This window comes from Oncorhynchus masou, chromosome 29 (genome assembly GCF_036934945.1).
Source record: "Oncorhynchus masou masou isolate Uvic2021 chromosome 29, UVic_Omas_1.1, whole genome shotgun sequence".
Lineage (NCBI taxonomy): Eukaryota > Metazoa > Chordata > Actinopteri > Salmoniformes > Salmonidae > Oncorhynchus > Oncorhynchus masou.
Window position 1 is genome coordinate 83,781,640 of NC_088240.1, and position 21,672 is coordinate 83,803,311.

The 21,672-nt window shown below is 46.2% G+C and overlaps 1 protein-coding gene across 1 annotated transcript in view; it reads left to right on the top strand.

The window, feature by feature from the left end:
• The first annotated feature begins 6,590 nt into the window (after window positions 1-6,590).
• The window catches only part of atp2c1 (ATPase secretory pathway Ca2+ transporting 1), a 33,934-nt gene continuing 18,852 nt past the window's right edge, over window positions 6,591-21,672 (top strand). The window contains exons 1-9 of the mRNA XM_064946609.1: window positions 6,591-6,681; window positions 11,411-11,515; window positions 11,789-11,905; window positions 18,679-18,768; window positions 19,005-19,040; window positions 19,329-19,390; window positions 20,036-20,144; window positions 20,319-20,468; window positions 20,638-20,782. Coding sequence (XP_064802681.1) covers window positions 6,640-6,681; window positions 11,411-11,515; window positions 11,789-11,905; window positions 18,679-18,768; window positions 19,005-19,040; window positions 19,329-19,390; window positions 20,036-20,144; window positions 20,319-20,468; window positions 20,638-20,782 — 856 coding nt within the window. The 5' untranslated portion in view covers window positions 6,591-6,639. The remainder of the gene's footprint in view (window positions 6,682-11,410; window positions 11,516-11,788; window positions 11,906-18,678; window positions 18,769-19,004; window positions 19,041-19,328; window positions 19,391-20,035; window positions 20,145-20,318; window positions 20,469-20,637; window positions 20,783-21,672) is intronic.

Below are 21,672 nucleotides of genomic sequence, written 5' to 3' on the forward strand. Positions count from 1 at the left end.
TGTTAGTTCTCAGAGACAATCTTATTTAAAAATATATTGTTCAATTATATTTTTGACATAATTTATATCTGGTTTTAGTCGTTTTGAAGTTTAAACTGAAAACATTTTACCATCCGCTAAATGCATGTAGGGGAAACACTGCGAACACACACACATGCACTACTTTGTGTGGGAAACTTCATTTTCTTTAGTGGAGGAGGATAAGAATATTATGTCCCAGAAATGACCTTCCCTAGTATGCATGCCATCTGTTACTGAAGTTGATTCAGTTGAGTAGACTAAGCTACCTGGTGTTTCTGAGAGGGTCATGTACCAGGTTAGTCAGGGTGTTTGTTCTCTGATGTAAAGAGAGACAGTATTATGAAATCTGCTCAGTGCATGTGGCCTTGGTGATGAGTTTACGCAATATAATTAAATAGTTATGAAACAGGCATTAACAGCCATAGCCTACAGTGGGTGTCTAAGATAATCACTTGTCCTGAAAAATTAGACCAAGTGCCCTCATCTCACAGACATCATAAAAAGTGGTTTAGTTCATTTCCACTGCAAAATATTGTGAGTAATGCCAGAGCATTTCAGACAGAAACATTGTTTCTGTTTAACGTCAAAAACATTTTTTACTTGTTTAGGATGAGAATGGTATCCTTAAAATGAACTAGGCTGTGTCAATGCCCACTGTAACTCAAGTTGTTCAGTTGAGTATGCTAGGCTACCACCTGTGTTTATTCTTCGATGCAGTGTTATGAAATCTGCTCTTTGCAAGTTGCCGTGGTGATAAGTTAACACAGCGTCATTGGATGGTTACAAAAGCAAAATAGTAGGCAGCTAGGCACCTATAATAAAGTCAACCATCCTTGAACCTGTGAAGTTATTCAGTCCAGATAGGATGCCGGGCAGGGAGGGGGCTGTATCCGTGTTGTTGGGAATAGGTATGGAGTTAGTGTGTTTGCTCTTTATGTTTGCCTGTCAAAGGGAGGGAGAGGGGTGTGGTGGCAAAGTGAAACGGGAGGCGGGACTGGTACAGCCATTGCCCAAGCCCCCTCCCTGTTTTTGCTCTGTCTGTCCTCTCTCTTTGCTCTGTCTGTCCTCGCTCTCTTTGCTCTGTCTGTCCTCGCTCTCTTTGCTCTGTTCTCTGTCCTCGCTCTCTTTGCTCTGTTCTCTGTCCTCGCTCTCTTTGCTCTGTTCTCTGTCCTCGCTCTCTTTGCTCTGTTCTCTGTCCTCGCTCTCTTTGCTCTGTCCTCGCTCTCTCGCTGTCCTCTTTCTATTTTTCTCTCACCTCCCCAGGCCCACCATATTCTCTCGCTCTCACTGTCCCTCTTCCCCTCTCTTGCGCTCACCACATCTCTCTGTCCATCTTCTCTCCCTGTAACTCCATGTCTTTAGAGCTTAAATTGTGCAGCTTTATCCTCACTCTCACAATCCTTCAATCCACCCCTTACCACCTGTCTAATCACAGTACCCCCCCCCTCTCTCTCTGTTCTTTTTCTGCCACTCCCTTGTGGACTGACATGTCTCTATTACCAGTCCTGTCTTTCTCTTTCCCAGCCTGACTGCTGTCACTCACTGTGGCCTTTTAATAAACCCACCTCTGTTCCAGACCCCTGTTCCAGACAGCAGCACCAAGAACTTGTGTTAGGCTTTGGTGGGATACCGTATATACAGTGCGTTCTTGACTTTGACTTTTTCCACGTTATGTTACAGCCTTATTATAAAATGGATTAAATTAAAATTAAAATCCTCATCAATGGACACACAATACCCCGTAAGGACAAAGCAAAAACAGTTTTTTAGAACATTTTGCAAATGTATAAAACATTTAAACATTCCCTTATTTACATAAGTATTCAGACCCTTTGCAATGAGACTCGAAATTGACCTCTGGTGCGACCTGTTTCCATTGATCAGCCTTGAGATGTTTCTACACCTTGATTGGAGTCCACCTGTGATAAATTAAATTGATTGGACATGATTTGTAAAGGCATAAACTGGTCTGTATAGAGTCCCACAGTTGACAGTGTATGTCAGAGCAAAAACCAAGCCATGAGGTTGAAGGAATTGTCCGTAGAGCTTTGAGACAGGATAGCATCTTGGCACAGATCTGGGGAAGGGTACCAAAAATGTCTGCAGTTTTGAAGGTCCCCAAGAACACAGTGGCCAGGGAGGTGACCAAGAACCCAGTTGTCACTCTGACAGAGCTCCAGAGTTCTTCTGTAGAGATGGGAGAACGTTCCAGAAGGACAACCATCTCTGCAGCATTCCACCAATCAGGCTTTTATGTTTTAGTGGCACATAGAGACTCTTGGTTTCATCATGAACTATTTGACTTAAGAAGCATGTCTGGAGGAAACTGGCACATTACATTACATTTGCATTACATTTAAAAGGCGACTTACAAATGGCCTTATGACATCCAGTGGAACAGCCACTTTACAAAGTGACTAAATCATTTAAGGGGGGGGGTGAGAAGTTAAATTCTTAAAAGGTGGGGTTTCATCATGAACTATTTGACCTGTACTTTATGCCTACCCATCAACTACTTTATACCAGGGTATTTGAAAATTCATGTCTGGAGCTACTTTTTAAGTTAAAAGTCAACTTGTGCAGTACATTACATTACATTTTGCATTACATTTAAGTCATTTGCTTGCAGAGGTCCAATGTGTTCTATATCTATATCCATGAGAGAATTTACACCACAATTCACTATTAAATGTTTGCCATCTGATATACCAGTCAAAAAGTTCTGGGTGAGTTATCCAGGGTGGGAGAAGGACGGTAATAGCCTGTGGTCTAATCATTTATCTGGCCCTCAGGCATTGAGTCTATACACTGGACCAGCAGACCCTGCCCAGTGTCCGAGAGGTTATTAATAGAACGTGTGCTAACTAGATTCAGCAGCACACTACTTTCATGCCCCTCAAGCAGACGGTAATCATTTGCACCACAGATCAACATTTGTCATCACCTGTTTCTGTTCGACACATGGTTATATTACCGACAGTTGAAGTCGGAAGTTTACATACACTTTAGCTGGAGTCATTAAAACTTGTTTTTCAACCACTCCACAAATTTCTTGTTAACAAACTGTAGTTTTTGTGCATGACACAAGTAATTTTTCCAACAATTGTTTACAGACAGATTATTTCACTTATAATTCACTGTATCATTCCAGTGGGTCAGAAGTTTACATACACTAAGTTGACTTGTGTACAAACAATAGTACACAAGTATTAACACCATGGGACCACGTAGCTGTCATACCGCTCAGGAAGGAGATGCGTTCTGTCTCCTAGAGATGAACGTACTTTGGTGTGAAAAGTGCAAATCAATACCAGAACAACAGCAAAGGACCTTGTGAAGATGCTGGAGGAAACAGGTACAAAGGTATCTATATCCACAGTAAAACGAGTCCTATATCGACATAACCTGAAAGGCCGCTCAACTACTTCAGCGACTTCCTACAGTAGTTGATGGTTAGGCTGAAGCCAGGGACTTCCTACAGTAGGTAATGGATAGGCTGAAGCCAGGGACTTCCTACAGTAGGTAATGGGTAGGCTGAAGCCAGGGACTTCCTACAGTAGGTAATGGGTCGGCTGAAGCCAGGGACTTCCTACAGTAGGTAATGGATAGGCTGAAGCCAGGGACTTCCTACAGTAGGTAATGGATAGGCTGAAGCCAGGGACTTCCTACAGTAGGTAATGGGTAGGCTGAAGCCAGGGACTTCCTACAGTAGTTGATGGTTAGGCTGAAGCCAGGGACTTCCTACAGTAGGTGATGGGTACAGTAGTTGGCTGAAGCCAGGGACTTCCTACAGTAGGTGATGGTTAGGCTGAAGCCAGGGACTTCCTACAGTAGGTAATGGGTCGGCTGAAGCCAGGGACTTCCTACAGTAGGTAATGGGTAGGCTGAAGCCAGGGACTTCCTACAGTAGGTAATGGGTAGGCTGAAGCCAGGGACTTCCTACAGTAGGTAATGGGTAGGCTGAAGCCAGGGACTTCCTACAGTAGGTGATGGGTAGGCTGAAGCCAGGGACTTCCTACAGTAGGTGATGGGTCGGCTGAAGCCAGGGACTTCCTACAGTAGGTGATGGGTAGGCTGAAGCCAGGGACTTCCTACAGTAGGTAATGGGTAGGCTGAAGCCAGGGACTTTCTACAGTAGGTAATGGGTAGGCTGAAGCCAGGGACTTCCTACAGTAGGTGATGGGTAGGCTGAAGCCAGGGACTTTCTACAGTAGGTGATGGGTAGGCTGAAGACAGGGACTTCCTACAGTAGGTGATGGGTAGGCTGAAGACAGGGACTTTCTACAGTAGGTAATGGGTAGGCTGAAGCCAGGGACTTTCTACAGTAGGTAATGGGTAGGCTGAAGCCAGGGACTTTCTACAGTAGGTAATGGGTAGGCTGAAGACAGGGACTTCCTACAGTAGGTAATGGGTAGACTAAAGCCATTGACTTCCTACAGTAGTTGATGGGTGGGCTGAAGCCAGGGACTTCCTACAGTAGGTGATGGGTAGGCTTTTTCTGAAACCCTTGTCAGGTTGCGTATCTCAATCGCTGTTGTCTTGTTCAACAATGGCCCCTCTGAACACATTGCAGAAGGACATAATAAGGCCTTTCTTAAGGGCACCTGAGTCCCTGCCTCTGTATTGCAAGGTCAGAACATTAATGATCCCTGTCATTTTCAACAGTTTCTCTTTGTGCCCCTGTGTTGTGTATAGGAGTGTTTTGCTATGTAGAAAATGTTGGATAAAATGTTTTTTTCTTTGCAAATCCTTAAGAATGACCTGCAAGGTGAGCTCGTTCATAGGCTGAAGAGTTCGGCTACAATCTTCATTGTTTGCCTGTTTACCTGGCACACCCATCAGTTGGCACACAGCATTATTCACACTGATGTGACGGTAAATGTTATAACGCCCATGCTATTGTGTTTTTTTAACAATAGCATCTAGTACAGGTCGACCGATTAATCGTAATGGCCGATTTAATTAGGGCCGATTTCAAGTTTCCATAACAATCGTAAATCTGTATTTGGGCTCCGATTTCCAATATTTTTTAAATATTTTTTTTTATACCTTTATTTAACTAGGCATGTCAGTTAAGAACACATTCTTATTTTCAATGACGGCCTTATTGGTCCTCCAATAATCGGTATCGGCGTTGAAAAATCATAATCGGTTGACCTCTAGCATCTAGCATTGTTCTGGGTGGAAACAAGCGGAAGTCATGCGATTTGTAGGAATTTTCCATTCTCTGTCTCCTCTTCTGTCTTGACTGCAGACTTACCCACAAGTAACAGTGACAGTCCCCAGCAGCCCTCTTGTCGGTGCAAAGAGCAGTCTTTGTTTGTTCATTGGCATGGCTTCTATGTTTCGCTGAGTCACTATGAAAGCATAGCATCTTAGCCTGGCTAGCTATTATTGAAATATTCTCTGCACACTCCTTCCCTCTACCTGGAACATCTGGACAATGTCAGATAATAATACTTGTATCTGTTAGTACAAAACATTCCAGTATAGAGCTGGGACGGTAAACCAAAAATGATCAACACAGATCACTTACCGCAGGCATTTTGCTGATATTGTTCATTACGAGCCTATACTAGAAACATTTGAAGTTTGAAATGAAGTAAGTTTACTAATATGGGTGATTGTTAATGGGACAATTGATGGCTACAACCAGCAAACTAGTATATCATTTATATCATTATCATCATAAAAATGTTATAAACCTATTATTCTATTTATCGTTATCTCATCAATTCAGGGCAATTTATTGCGATATGGATTTATTTCCGTATCGCCCAGCTCGATTCCTGTAGTGTTCCAAAAACTCCTGGCCATCTCTTGAACTATATTGCATTCGTGTGGTGTTTCCATTGACTTCTCACAATGTCTTATTTGATCTGATCTCTCCTTTCCATTGACCTCTCACAATGGCTTATTTGATCTGATCTTTCCATTCCTGGCTTATTTGATCTGATCTCTCCTTTCCATTGACCTCTCACAATGGCTTATTTGATCTGATCTCTCCTTTCCATTGACCTCTCACAATGGCTTATTTGATCTGATCTCTCCTTTCCATTGACCTCTCACAATGGCTTATTTGATCTGATCTCTCCTTTCCATTGTCTTATTTGATCTGATCTCTCCTTTCCATTGACCTCTCAACAGGTCTTATTTGATCTGATCTCTCCTTTCCATTGACCTCTCAACAGGTCTTATTTGATCTGATCTCTCCTTTCCATTGACCTCTCACAATGTCTTATTTGATCTAATCTCTCCTTTCCATTGACCTCTCAACAGGTCTTATTTGACCTGATCTCTCCTTTCCATTGACCTCTCAACAGGTCTTATTTGATCTGATCTCTCCTTTCCATTGACCTCTCAACAGGTCTTATTTCATCTGATCTCTCCTTTCCATATTTGAGCTGATTGCTCCTCTTTGATCCTGGTGCTCCTCCACCCTATGGCTACTCAGTAGGCGTGTGTTAAAGTGGGCGTGTGTTGACCATGTTCAGATCAGACCCTGTGGAAGCACAACACTACGATTGTACCTATTGCCTCTTATTAGATTGAAAGACAAACTAATTCAGCCAGTCAACCTGTTGATATTGACAGGTAGCAGCCTGATCTACAACGATAATGGCCATCCAGGACCCGGACCCGGTAACTACACCTATAATAGTATGTGCAGTCTGTCAAGTCTAGCCTGTCTTTTTGTGAGAGAGGGTGTGTGTGAGACCATTTGCAGCTGTGTGTTTGGTTCTCTGTGTGATAGGCCACTGATTTTCTATTTGTTTGCTTGAGAAAGAGGGAGAAACAGATTCCCCAGACTGTGATTCAGCCACTCAACCTGTTTATATTGACAGGTAGCAGCCTGATTTACAAAGATAATGACTGACCTGGACCAGGAAACAACACCTGTAGTATGTTGTTCTCTCACCTAGCTACCTTATGATGAATGCACTACTGTAAACAGACCAGGGGTTAAATACCATTTAGGGTATTTCAATAAAGACATTTTGTAAGTATTTAGATATTTTCTGTTTGAAAATACAAGTATTTGAATATTAGAATGTATTTGTAAATAAACTTGATGTTTGGGCATGTATTTGAAAATACTCAAATACACAGACACTTTTTAAATATTTTTAAATACAACTATTTAAATACCCTATGCATTTGAACCCTGGTCTGCTTGGTCCTATAATGGACCTGGACCCAACACCATGTGTGTGTGTGACAGATTGCATCTGTGTGTTTGGTTCTCTGTGGGCTAGGTTACTGAGTTCTCTGTGGGCTAGGTTACTGAGTTCTCTGTGGGCTAGGTTACTGAGTTCTCTGTGGGCTAGGTTACTGAGTTCTCTGTGGGCTAGGTTACTGAGTTCTCTGTGGGCTAGGTTACTGAGTTCTCTTTGTTTGCTTGGTGGTAACATAGCCTAAATGAGGTTTGCCAATGGGTTAGAAAGTTTAGTCAAATTAACAGCACTGTTGTTGCACTGTGTCCGTAGGGTTAGTCTGTCACTGTGTCCGTAGGGTTAGTCTGTCACTGTGTCCGTGTAGGGTTAGTCTGTCACTGTGTCCGTGTAGGGTTAGTCTGTCACTGTGTCCGTGTAGGGTTAGTCTGTCACTGTGTCCGTGTAGGGTTAGTCTGTCACTGTGTCCGTGTAGGGTTAGTCTGTCACTGTGTCCGTGTAGGGTTAGTCTACTGTGTCCGTGTAGGGTTAGTCTGCCACTAGGGTTGTCACTGTGTGTAGGGTTAGTCTGTCACTGTGTCCGTGTAGGGTTAGTCTGTCACTGTGTCCGTGTAGGGTTACTGTCGTGTAGGGTTAGTCTGTGTCCGTGTAGGGTTAGTCTGTCACTGTGTCCATGTAGGGTTAGTCTGTCACTGTGTCCATGTAGGGTTAGTCTGCCACTGTGTCCGTAGGGTTAGTCTGTCACTGTGTCCGTGTAGGGTTAGTCTGTCACTGTGTCCATGTAGGGTTAGTCTGTCACTGTGTCCGTGTAGGGTTAGTCTGTCACTGTGTCCGTGTAGGGTTAGTCTGTCACTGTGTCCGTGTAGGGTTAGTTTAAGGCAGGGGTCTCCAACAAGATGGATTGACAAGGGGATGTGGAGTGACATGTGATGGATTGACACAGTCAGGGACACAGGATGGAGAGGATGAATTAACTTGTGATCAAATTGTAGTAGGGAAAATCCTTCCTCCTTTGTCTTCCTAATCACAGTTGTTCTGAAGCGAGAGTAGGAACGCTGACATGTAGCTCTGTTTCTGTTTGATTTGACTCTGTGTTTACACTAAGAAGCTGGTAGTGAGCATAGGGGAAGGTGAGTCAGCATACAGCAGTAACCTAGCTCTATCACCACCCTCATCTTTCTTTCAAAGCCCCTTTCTCACGGTATCAACTTGCCACTGCCTACAGGAGGGTAGCTGTCCAGGAACAGGGTTGGAGTGAAAACCTACAGGAGGGTAGCTGTCCAGGAACAGGGTTGGAGTGAAAACCTACAGGAGGGTAGCTGTCCAGGAACAGGGTTGGAGTGAAAACCTACAGGAGGGTAGCTGTCCAGGAACAGGGTTGGAGAGTAGTGCTGAGTGATTAGTGCTTTTTGGGGTCTGTTCGATTTCGGTTCGAATTAAAAGAAATAATAATCAAGGGTTTTTATTTTTTTTAAACAATATTAAATGCACTATGCATTATGTGGGTTGAAATGCTGTAACAACACAGAATAAAACAATTAATAAAAGTCCCATGATTTTAGTGACTGTCCATTACTGCTTATCAGTTATTCACAACACTTTACTTTAATAAAATATTAGTGTATGTTACACTTTTTTTATTTGAGGACTTTATTATTTCATTCCAAGTCATCTCATCTCTAGAGATATTTGAGTAGTTATTCAAAGTAAACAAGACATACTTTAATGACTGCTGACTATCAACTATCAATCACTTAGATGATACCTCGCGATGCAACAGCGGCTCTCTATATAGTGCATTCTTCTCCTGTAGCAGGCGTAAAATAAACACAGACTGGACAAGAAGATGAGCAATGGATTATGGTCATTGTAGTTAATTACCATGTTTTATGCTCTAAACTATGTAGAATATTGGCCTGTGGGAAACTACAACCCCCTATTACATCGCACGGTTCAGACTTGGATCTGATTAATCTCTAGAGAAACTGTGCAATGTGTGCATTGAGCTCACAGAAAAAAACGACAGGTCAATTAGTTGTTTAAAAGACATTGCTCAGCACTATTGGAGAGCCTTGATAGATTGTGTGTTTGTTAGGGTGTATTCAATTGTATGTGTCTGTTAGGTTATATTACACCAAGTGAATGCAAACCCTTTCTGGGGATGTTCCCCTGGTATAAGAAGGACACTTAATCTCTTCATTCAGCTAACTATAGTGTCTTTCTGTGTAAAATAGATAAACGTTTGTTTTGTTAGCTTTTTTTGATTGATCGAGCAGTAGGTTTTTGACTTGCCTCATTATTCTAAATCTATAGATGAGAACACAACTTGTTTGGAAGACCTGTAGGACTATCTGGCTGGCCAGGAAATGAGTAACCCTGTAGAGGGGGAATTCCTGCCTCTTGTCAGAACCTGAGTAGGGGAAGACTAAAGAGAGAGAGCAGTAAAGAGCGGTTGGAAGATGGTAGAGAGAGAGGAAGGATGAGGAGGAGCGAGGGTTCTCTACTCATTCACTCCTCCATGCCTCTAGGCCCTCTCCTTCTCTACAGCTTTTCTTCTAGAGGTCTTCAGTTCCACAGAAAGAAGTGTGACCTTTTCATTCATTATTCTACACTGGAGTGGAGTGAAGATGAGGGGAGACAGACAGAGAGAATCGGATCCAGGTTTAAGCTCTTGTCACTCTTAATTAGATGGAATCCTCTCCGGCTAACAGATCACTCCAGCCTCCTTACTTATGTAAGATACTTTGTCTCATCTAAATGGCGGAGAGGAGAGAGGGAGTGTGATTTTGGTTGTTCTGGGGGAGTTGTGAGACACACAGACAGATGTTGGTTGGATACCTTTTTAGCAGTAGATGTTACGGGCAGGACCAGGAGGTGCGGCCGGGGGAGATGAAGAGGCACAGAACAGGTCATTCATCCCCCTGCCTGTCATATGGTTACTGTGTCATCGCCTGCCTACAATCCTCTCTGCGGTAACAGAGTGAGATGGTTTGTTTGAGGAGGAGGGCTGACTAGTAACCACAGCTGTTGACTGTCTGTTGGCAGAGGGAGCACAGCAGACTGCCTTTTGCTGGACCACAGTTGATGGATTAGATAACCTAGCTCTGCATTGCAACCAGTTGGCACATGGTACATTGCTGTGAAGTACTCTTTTTCCCAGCATGCTTTTTTTGTCTTTTGAAAAAACGATCACAAAAAAGCTGTTGATTTGTTGATTGTCATGAAACATGTTTGTGCCTTAGTCCTGGTATGCCTGATCTCGGTGACATCGTATGAGTGATATTGTTTGGCTGCCTGGTGAACCTGGGGGTCAGTAGAACATCTGACCTAATGGCAGAACATTTTTATTTTTATTTTATTTCACCTTTATTTAACCAGGTAGGCAAGTTGAGAACAAGTTCTCATTTACAATTGCGACCTGGCCAAGATAAAGCATAGCAGTGTGAACAGACAACGACACGGAGTTACACATGGAGTAAAACAAACATACAGTCAATAATACAGTATAAACAAGTCTATATACGATGTGAGCAAATGAGGTGAGATAAGGGAGGTAAAGGCAAAAAAAGGCCATGGTGGCAAAGTAAATACAATATAGCAAGTAAAACACTGAAATGGTAGATTTGCAATGGAAGAATGTGCAAAGTAGAAATAAAAATAATGGGGTGCAAAGGAGCAAAATAAATAAAATACAGTAGGGAAAGAGGTAGTTGTTTGGGCTAAATTATAGGTGGACTATGTACAGGTGCAGTAATCTGTGAGCTGCTCTGACAGTTGGTGCTTAAAGCTAGTGAGGGAGATAAGTGTTTCCAGTTTCAGAGAACATCAGCATAGTGGAGCGAAGTGCAGCCTTCATCTTCAAGCTATGATATAGCAAAGGCTATGGCGTGATGAGAAGGGCTACCATCTAGTCTCTGTGGGTGTAGTTTTAGCATCATGCTGCCTGGACTACACTAAATATGCAAGGGATTACATTTTTGATTGTGTTAAATCAAATCAAATTGTTTGTCACATGTGCAATACAACAGGTGTAGACTTGACTGTGAAATGGTTACTTACCAGCCTTTCACTAACAAAGCAGAGTTTTTAAAAAGTAAGAAAAATTAGCTAAATAAACTAAGGGAAATAGTAACACGATAAAATACCAATACCGGGGCTATATACAAGGATAATGGATATGTCTTGTTTCTCCTAATGTTATTGTCTGTCTGTTGCAGCTTTCTGAGAGACAACCCCAATGTGAAGATGAGACCATGGTTCCAGTACTAACTTCAAAAAAAGCCAGTGAATTACCAGTGAACGAAGTAACGTGTGTCCTGCAGGTCCGTATGGCACAGTGACAAATGTACAATTTACTAACAGTTTATTCCATTACCATCAGTGCAGAGACATTTGAGTCGTTTAGCTGACACTCTTATCCAGACGACTTAGTTAGTGCATCCATCTTAAGATAGCTAGGTGACACAAGTTAGGCCTAGTCAGCATCACTGAACTGTCAAACAGCACCAGCACACTGAAGGGTGAGCCCCTCATCTCATCATCACACGCTAGTCACCTGACACCGTTGTTGTTGGTAACCATGCTCCTTCCCTCAGGCTGACCTGCAGTACGGCCTGACCCACAGTGAGGTCACCCGTCGCCGTGCCTACCATGGCTGGAATGAGTTCGACATCAATGAGGAGGAGCCTCTCTGGAGGAAGTACATCTCCCAGGTGAGTGGCGGATAGAACTACAAATGTCTTGTCAAGCTGAAAAAGTACAACTCCCTGGAGAGTGAAGGATAGAACTACAAATGTCTTGTCAAGCTGAAAAAGTACAACTCCCTGGAGAGTGAAGGGAAGCTACCAAAAGCTGAGATTCATACCGTTATTATAGCGTTGTAGTACATGTGTGTGAAGCCTAAATAAGCAGAAAGGGGAACACCCTCACACCTGATACATCCTGGCTTTGATACAGGAGTTCTAGCACAGCATCCCACCACTGACAAGACATTTCCAGCGAGTGCTGAAGCCGAAGCTGCAGTAGGGATTCAGGTTTCAGAAGCAGCTCCCTACATGCTGTAGTGTTTAGTACATGTGAAATATCACAGATCACCTGCTGTCCTCCTCCGCCCCGCTTTTGGATTGCTCTTGACTTCTTTTGCAAGGACAAAAGCTCCCAGTGTCCTCTGGGGTAGGAGGGAGGGAGGGAGAGAAGAGGAGGAAAAAAACTGGGCCGCTCTATTCTGCCTGGTTTCTGTCTTCCATGGCCAGAAGCAAAGTGATGAGCGGTCGGATAAATATAGAGCTGCCGCCCTGAGAGGCTGTTTTTCTCCTTTACACGAGAGATGGAGAGAATGAGGGATGCTGCACCTTCTCCTCTCCGCTCTCTCTCCCCTCTCTCTCGCTCGCTCCCCCCCTCTCTCTCGCTCCCCCCTCTCTCTCTCGCTCCCCCCCTCTCTCTCTCTCGCTCCCCCCCTCTCTCTCTCTCGCTCCCCCCCTCTCTCTCTCTCGCTCCCCCCCCTCTCTCTCTCGCCCCCCCTCTCCTTCTCCACCCTCTCTCTCCCCCTCTCTCTCTCGCTCGCTCTCTCCCCGTCCCTCTCTCGCTCTCTCTTCTCCCCGTCTCTCCCCCCCCTCTCGCTCTCTCCCCCTCTCTCTCTCTCCCCCATCCCCCTCTCTCGCTCTCTCCCCCATCCCTCTCTCTCGCTCCCTCCCCCCACCCACTCTCTCTCCCCGTCTCTCTCCCCCCTCCCGTCTCTCTCCCCCCCCTCTCTCTCGCTCTCTCCCCCACCCTCTCTCTCTCCCCCCTCTCTCTCGCCCCGTCTCTCTCCCCTCTCTCTCTCTCCCCCCTCTCTCTCTCTCCCCTCTCTCTCTCCCTCGCTCCCTCTCCTCTCTCCCCCCTCTCTCTCTCCCTCTCCCCTCCCTCTCTCCCCTCTCTCTCCTCCCTCTCTCTCTCCCCCCTCTCTCTCCCCCTCTCTCTCCCTCCCCTCTCCCGCTCCCTCTCCCCCCGTCTCTCTCTCGCTCCCCCTCTTCTCCCCTGTCTCTCTCCCCCCCCGCTCTCTCTCCCCTGTCTCTCTCCCCCCATCCCTCTCTCCCTCTCTCTCCCCCATCCCCTCTCTCTCGCTCTCTCTCCCCATCCCCTCTCTCTCTCGCTCTCTCTCCCCTCTCTCTCCCCCCACCTCTCTCTCTCCCCTGTCCCCTCTCTCTCTCGTCTCTCTCCCCCATCCCTCTCTCTCTCCCGCTCTCCCTCTCCCCCTCCCCCTCTCTCTCTCTCCCCCTCTCGTCTCTCTCCCCCCCCCTCCCCTCTCTCTCTCTCTCTCTCGCTCTCCCCTCCCCCCCCCTCTCCCTCTCTCTCCCCCCCTCTCTCTCTCTCTCTCCCCTGTCTCTCTCCCCCCCCCTCTCTCTCTCTCTCTCTCCCCCCCCCTCTCTCTCTCTCCCTCTCTCTCGCTCTCCCCCCCTCTCCTCTCCCCTCTCTCTCTCTCTCCCCCACCCCTCTCTCTCCCCCCTCTCTCTCTCTCCCCCCCTCTCTCCCCTCTCCCCCTCTCTCGCGCTCTCCCCCCCCCCCCCTCCTCTCCTTTCTCCACCCTCTCTCCCCCTCTCTCTCGCTCGCTCTCTCCCCCGTCCCTCTCTCTCGCTCTCTCTTCTCCCCTGTCTCTCTCCCCCCCACCTGCTCTCTCTCCCCTGTCTCTCTCTCCCCCATCCCTCTCTCTCGCTCTCTCTCCCCCATCCCTCTCTCTCGCTCTCTCCCCCCCACCCACTCTCTCTCCCCTGTCTCTCTCTCCCCCCCACCCGCTCTCTCTCCCCTGTCTCTCGCTCTCTCCCCCCCACCCGCTCTCTCTCTCTCCTCCCGCTCTCTCCCCTGTCTCTCTCGCTCTCTCTCTCTCCCCCTCCTCTCCCCCCACCCGCTCTCTCCCCCGCCTCTCTCTCCCGCTCTCCCTCTCCCCTCTCTCTCCCCCGTCTCTCTCTCCCGCTCCCCTCTCTCACTTCCTCTCTGTTCCTTCTTTGTTTCACCCCCTTTGACACCCTGCTGAAGATGAAAGATCAGCCACTTACTCATCACGTGGTTGACGTGAGATGCACCCTCCTGTTGCCATGGAAACATATCGAAAAATGCGTAATTATGCCATGAGCCATTGCTGTACTTCGGAGCTTTGGTTGGTTTAAATTGCAGGGGGAAATCCTTTTTTTTAAAGTATATATATATTTTTTTTAAGTACTGATCATAATTACAGAGGCACTTTGGATCTAGCCAGATTGAACCAGAACAGCCTCTGATCTGGTTATCAGTAGCACCATTTTCCATTCCATATTTTATGGTATTTTCTCAACACCATTTGTCCCAAAATGCTTAAGACCCAAACCTAACTCCCCTAGGTGACAGGGTCAGCGTCCATAGAAAGGCAGTACTGCCCAGTACAGGGCACTACTCAAGATTACATAGAACAATTATCGAGAATATTAATCACGGTAATCATTCACCACTATTGTATTCATCCCTCCCTATCGTCTGACTTGGGAGGGTGCCATTCCCCCACTCCCCTGATTCCCCTGTTGTCAGATCAGATGCCTCCCCTGTTGTCAGATCAGATGCCTCCCCTGTTGCCAGATCAGATGCCTCCCCTGTTGTCAGATCAGATGCCTCCCCTGTTGTCAGATCAGATGCCTCCCCTGTTGTCAGATCAGATGCCTCCCCTGTTGTCAGATCAGATGCCTCCCCTGTTGTCAGATCAGATGCTGTTGCCAGATCAGATGCCTCCCCTCAGATCCCTGTTGCCAGATCCTCCCCTGTTGTCAGATCAGATGCCTCCCCTGTTGTCAGATCAGATGCCTCCCCTGTTGTCAGATCAGATGCCTCCCCTGTTGTCAGATCAGATGCCTCCCCTGTTGTCAGATGAGATTCCTCCTCCGTGTTATGCCTGACATGCCTTTACTGAGTAACTGAACTACCAGAGATGGTCCAGTCTCGCTAGCAAATTTGTTCGTGTGTGTGTGTGAAATCTGTCATAAGCAGTATTGACACTCACACACATACACACACACTGAGTGAAGAGCTACAAGCATTCTGGTCTTTAATCTGTCACTAGTTTGGGCTGTGCCAGTCAGGCAGGTTATCTGTACAGAACAGAGCAGCAATGTGGTACTCTCCCTGTCTCCTGGAGGATCCCACCATCAGCTCCATCTCTCCCTGTCTCCTGGAGGATCCCACCATCATCTCCATCTCTCCCTGTCTCCTGGAGGATCCCACCATCATCTCCATCTCTCCCTGTCTCCTGGAGGATCCCACCATCATCTCCATCTCTCCCTGTCTCCTGGAGGATCCCACCATCATCTCCATCTCTACCTGTCTCCTGGAGGATCCCACCATCAGCTCCATCTCTACCTGTCTCCTGGAGGACCCCACCATCAGCTCCATCTCTCCCTGTCTCCTGGAGGATCCCACCATCAGCTCCATCTCTACCTGTCTCCTGGAGGATCCCACCATCAGCTCCATCTCTCCCTGTCTCCTGGAGGATCCCACCATCAGCTCCATCTCTCCCTGTCTCCTGGAGGATTCCACCATCAGCTCCATCTCTCCCTGTCTCCTGGAGGCTCCCACCATCACCATCAGCTCCATCTCTCCCTGTCTCCTGGAGGCTCCCACCATCAGCTCAGCTCCATCTCTCCCTATCTCCTGGAGGATCCCACCATCAGCTCCATCTCTACCTGTCTCCTGGAGGATTCCACCATCAGCTCCATCTCTCCCTGTCTCCTGGAGGCTCCCACCATCACCATCAGCTCCATCTCTCCCTGTCTCCTGGAGGCTCCCACCATCAGCTCAGCTCCATCTCTCCCTGTCTCCTGGAGGACCCCACCATCAGCTCAGCTCCATCTCTCCCTGTCTCCTGGAGGACCCCACCATCAGCTCCATCTCTACCTGTCTCCTGGAGGATCCCACCATCAGCTCAGCTCCATCTCTCCCTGTCTCCTGGAGGATGCCACCATCAGCTCCATCTCTCCCTTGTCTCTTGGATGATACCATTATCAGCTCAGATCCAAAGTGTGTGTGTGTGTGTGTGATCTTCTCACCAGTATTTTTAGCAGCAAAGTGAGAAAGCAGTACAAGGCTTTAGTTTGGCATCATCATCATCATTATCTCCCCTGTCACTGCACTTCGTTGCCGCTACAGATTTTCAATCATTTTTAGCATCCCAAAGGATAAACTGGTTGCGTGAAGAGTCATTTATCACGTTGTTGTTATCAAACTGCGCTCTAAAAAGCACTGTACCTATTGGTGTTGAGTCCATCTCTCTGAGAGGCCGACAGTGGGTACATAGTGGTGTTGAATCCATCTCTCTGAGAGTCCGACAGTGGGTACATAGTGGTGTTGAATCCATCTCTCTGAGAGGCCGACAGTGGGTACGTAGTGGTGTTGAATCCATCTCTCTGAGAGGCCGACAGTGGGTACATAGTGGTGTTGAATCCATCTCTCTGAGAGGCCGACAGTGGGTACATAGTGGTGTTGAATCCATCTCTCTGAGAGTCCGACAGTGGGTACATAGTGGTGTTGAATCCATCTCTCTGAGAGGCCGACAGTGGGTACATAGCGGTGTTGAATCCATCTCTCTGAGAGGCCGACAGTGGGTACATAGTGGTGTTGAATCCATCTCTCTGAGAGGCCGACAGTGGGTACATAGTGGTGTTGAATCCATCTCTCTGAGAGGCCGACAGTGGGTACATACTTGGTCAAAGACTGTGATGTCCTTGTGTTAATTCATGTGAAAGGTAGAGCAGTTGAATTCCAGATGCTAGTAGACTACAGGGAGCCCTACTGACTACAGAGGTAATTGTGTGTACAGGATAAGTCCCAGAGTGTGATGTCAGCATTTAGGAAGGTAATGGGCCTATAGGGGGATCTTGTTCTTGTCAGAAGTAACCAGGAAACCAGGGCTCTGGAGGCCTTTAATCAAACACTCACTCCTACCTGATCTTGTTCCTGTCTTTGGTAACCAGGAAACCAGGGCTCTGGAGGCCTTTAATCAAACACTGTCACTCCTACCTGATCTTGTTCCTGTCTTGGTAACCAGGAAACCAGGGCTCTGGAGGCCTTTAATCAAACACTGTCACTCCTACCTGATCTTGTTCCTGTCTTTGGTAACCAGGAAACCAGGGCTCTGGAGGCCTTTAATCAAACACTGTCACTCCTACCTGATCTTGTTCCTGTCTTTGGTAACCAGGGCTCTGGAGGCCTTTAATCAAACACTGTCACTCCTACCTGATCTTGTTCCTGTCTTTGGTAACCAGGAAACCAGGGCTCTGGAGGCCTTTAATCAAACACTGTCACTCCTACCTGATCTTGTTCCTGTCTTTGGTAACCAGGAAACCAGGGCTCTGGAGGCCTTTAATCAAACACTGTCACTCCTACCTGATCTTGTTCCTGTCAGAAGTAACCAGGAAACCAGGGCTCTGGAGGCCTTTAATCAAACACTGTCACTCCTACCTGATCTTGTTCCTTGTTCCTTGAACCCCTATGTAAGTATTGAACACAATTACTGTAGACTTGCCGCCTCGATTATCCTGGCAAAGGGAGCAACAGCGCCATTGGCTGGCTAATTAGTGTCTTGCCCAGACATGACAGATTGGACCTGTACTCCCACTGTGCAGTCAGTGGCTGTATTTGAGAGCATCAAAGCCATGATGTATAATGGGTCATTTGTGACCGACTGACTGATCTGCAAATAATATTAAGTAGTTATTTATGATGCAAGGTGATTTGTAGATTAGTCAGTCTCCCCTCGCCTCTAAAGTCAGCCTAAAACCCAAAACACCAAGCAATGCAGATGTAGAAGCGTGGTGGCTAGGAAACGCTCCCTAAAAAGGCAGGATCCTAGGAAGAAACCAGAGAGGAACCAGGCTACATTCAGCCATTACACTCTCTCTCTCTCGCTCTGTCTCTCTCTGTGTCTCTGTCTCTCTCTCTCTGTCTGCCAGAGGAACCAGGCTACATTCAGCCATTACACTCTCTCTCTCGCTCTGTCTCTCTCTGTGTCTCTGTCTCTCTCTCTCTGTCTGCCAGAGGAACCAGGCTACATTCAGCCATTACACTCTCTCGTTCTGTCTCTCTCTGTGTCTCTGTCTCTCTCTGTTTGCCAGAGGAACCAGGCTACATTCAGCCATTACTCTCGCTCTGCCTGCCAGAGAGGTTTCACATGTAGAGGAGATGTAGTTTCTGATTGTGTTGGAGGTTTGCCGTGTCATTGAAAGTATTACTGTGTCATTGAGATACAGTATATCTTATGTGTGTGTGACAACCTTCCGGCAGCTTCCAGGACCTTGTTTAACAAATGAATGGAATTCTGACTTTCTCTGTACAGAGACCCTTATTCGGTGTCTCTTCTATATAGTCACACACTCACTCATTCAGTCACACAAGTCACTACGGATCACATCAGATGTGGAACATTTGTATTGATCGTGCAGTGCAGCAGCTCAATGATGGCATTCTCTCTCTCCCTCTCTCCCTCCCCCAGTTTAAGGATCCTCTCATCATGTTGCTACTGGCCTCTGCTGTCATCAGTGTGCTCATGCACCAGTTTGATGATGCCATCAGCATCACAGTGGTAAGGAACCCCATCACCACACAGGTTATTTATAGTATACCATTTAGTAATGTGAGTAATTCCATGGTGCTCCAGAAATGTGTCTGACAACGGATTAGACTGGGTACTACAGAGAATGGAGAGTTAAGCGCTAACCTATTATATCTCTCTCTCTCTCTCCCCCATCTCAATGGAAAGTTAAGCGCTAACCTATTATATATCTCTCTCTCTCCCTTCTCTCTTTTTCTCCTTGACAGGCCATTATAATAGTGGTTACAGTTGCCTTTGTCCAGGTGAGAGTTCTTTATTTGCCTTCACTCTGTGAACTGTGTTAGTTGTGACAGGGAGTCAGTCCGTGTGTTTCTCTGCAGATGTCATGGTGTATTCTCAGAGCACAAAGCCAGATGCCAAATAGATCATAGTGGGAACAGAACAGACGGGTGTGTGTGTGTGTGGGGCTCGTCTCCGTAGAGAGAACATTGGAAATGCATTGCTGTTCCATCATTTATGAGGGGCATGAGAACTGATCAAAGACATTCGTAGAGAGTTGTTTCAGCTATGCTCGCTCTGTTTCTCTGAAGGAATACCGCTCCGAGAAGTCCCTTGAAGAGCTGGGGAAACTTGTGCCTCCAGAATGCCACTGGTGAGCACTGCTTCTCTCAGCCCCACTGCTCTCTGCTATGTTTTTCTTACTCAGCCATCACTAATTGTATCTACATATGGAATGACAGTCAAACATGACAGTGGAAGCAGCGTAGGACCATGGTCACTCCCATAGACGTAGTGCACATATCCTGGGATAAAGAAAACACTGGTGCCTCCTGAAAGAAGTGTAAAGGGGACATGGAGAAATGGATGTCATTTCCACTTCAAACAGGATCCAGAGGGACAGATTTGCACTTCAAACACAAGCCCCCCCCCCTCCCCTCAAAATACTCACACACACACTCTCTTCCATATCCCCAGGCTGCTACAAGCTGTTGCCCATGCTGGTGGTGGAACTAGCATAGTGCAGGATAGCTTGCATACTGTAGCATTAGCATGGTCATTGCTGATTACAGTTCAGTTCACTGTCCTCTCTCTCGGTCTCACTTTCTGTCTCTCTCTTGTCTCGCTCTCTGTCTCGCTCTTTCTTTATCTTGTCCTCTGTCTCGTTCTCCCCGTTTGTCTCTCTCTCTCTTCTCGTGCGCTCTCTGTCTCGCTCTCTGTCTCGCTCTCTGTCTCGCTCTCTGTCTCGCTCTGTCTTGTTCTCCCCGTTTCTGTCTCTCTCCATCTCTCCCCCCTCTAGTGTGAGGGAAGGCCATCTGGAGCGCATGCTGGCTCGGGAGCTGGTCCCTGGAGACACGGTCTGTCTCTCTGTTGGGGAGAGAGTCCCGGCTGATCTACGACTCTTTGAGGTATGTTATACACTCACACCTGTTCAGAAGCTGTAAAAGATACTGTCCTCACTCTTACACATAAACACAGATCTGCAGAGGGTGAGACTTCACTAGCTCTACTCAACAACAAAAAGCTGGCAGCAAAAGAATTACTGAAGTGACTGGCAACCCTTTCACCTCTCTCTCTCCCAGGCAACTGACCTATCAGTGGATGAGTCCAGTCTGACGGGAGAGACCACGCCCTGCTCCAAGTCCACGTCCCACCAGCCCACCAACAATGACATCACCTCCCGCAGCAATGTGGCCTTCATGGGAACCCTGGTGCGATGTGGCAAAGCCAAGGTACCTAGGATGTCTGTTGAAGGTCATGGTTGACCACAATGTCACATGACCCATCCCAACAGTTTACCAATAAGTTATGGAGCAGCACTTCTGGCTGGAAATTAAAGTTACAGATTGTGATTAATAACGTCTTATATCATTGTGTAACTTTTTTGTTTTTGTCTTATAGGGTATCGTCATAGGAACAGGAGAAAATTCTGAATTTGGAGAGGTTTTTAAGATGATGCAAGCAGAGGAGGCCCCTAAAACACCTTTACAGAAAAGCATGGACCTTCTTGGAAAACAGCTATCGCTTTATTCCTTTGGAATCATAGGTACGACATATTTTCTGTTGTTCTCAAATGTGCACATGTTCTCATGTTCCTGAATGGCTCAGTAGGTAGAGCATGGCGCTTGCAACACCAGGATTGGTGGGTTCGATTCCCAGGGAACACCCATATGTAAAATGTATCCACGCATGACTGTAAGTCGCTATATATATATATATTTTACATACATACATGCATGCATGCATGCATACATACATACATACATACATACATACATACATACATACATACATACATACATACATACATACATACATACAGTGGGGCAAAAAAGTATTTAGTCAGCCACCAATTGTGCAAGTTCTCCCACTTAAAAATATGAGAGAGGCCTGTAATTTTCATGATAGGTTGACATTGTAGGATTTAAAATGAATTTATTTGCAAATATTTATATGTGTCTATAGAAAATACCTCTTGGAGAGGCAGACAAGAACATTCAAGAACATTGGTACCGTGTGTATATATATATATATATATATTTCTTTCATCACATATATATACACACACACATTACCAAAGGGTATTGCATGTTCTTGTCTGCCTCTCCAAGAGGTATTTTCTATAGACATACTGTATGCTCCAAGCCAGTTTATACTGTCTATATATACTGCTCCAAGCCAGTTTATACTGTGTATATATTCTACTCCAAGCCAGTTTATACTGTGTGTATATATACTGCTCCAAGCCTTTTTATGCTGTGTGTATATATACTGCTCCAAACCAGTTTATGCTGTGTGTATATATATATACTGCTCCAAGCCAGTTTATACTGTGTGTATATATACTGCTCCAAGCCAGTTTATACTGTGTGTATATATTCGGCTCCAAGCCAGTTTATACTGTGTGTATATATTCGGCTCCAAGCCAGTTTATAC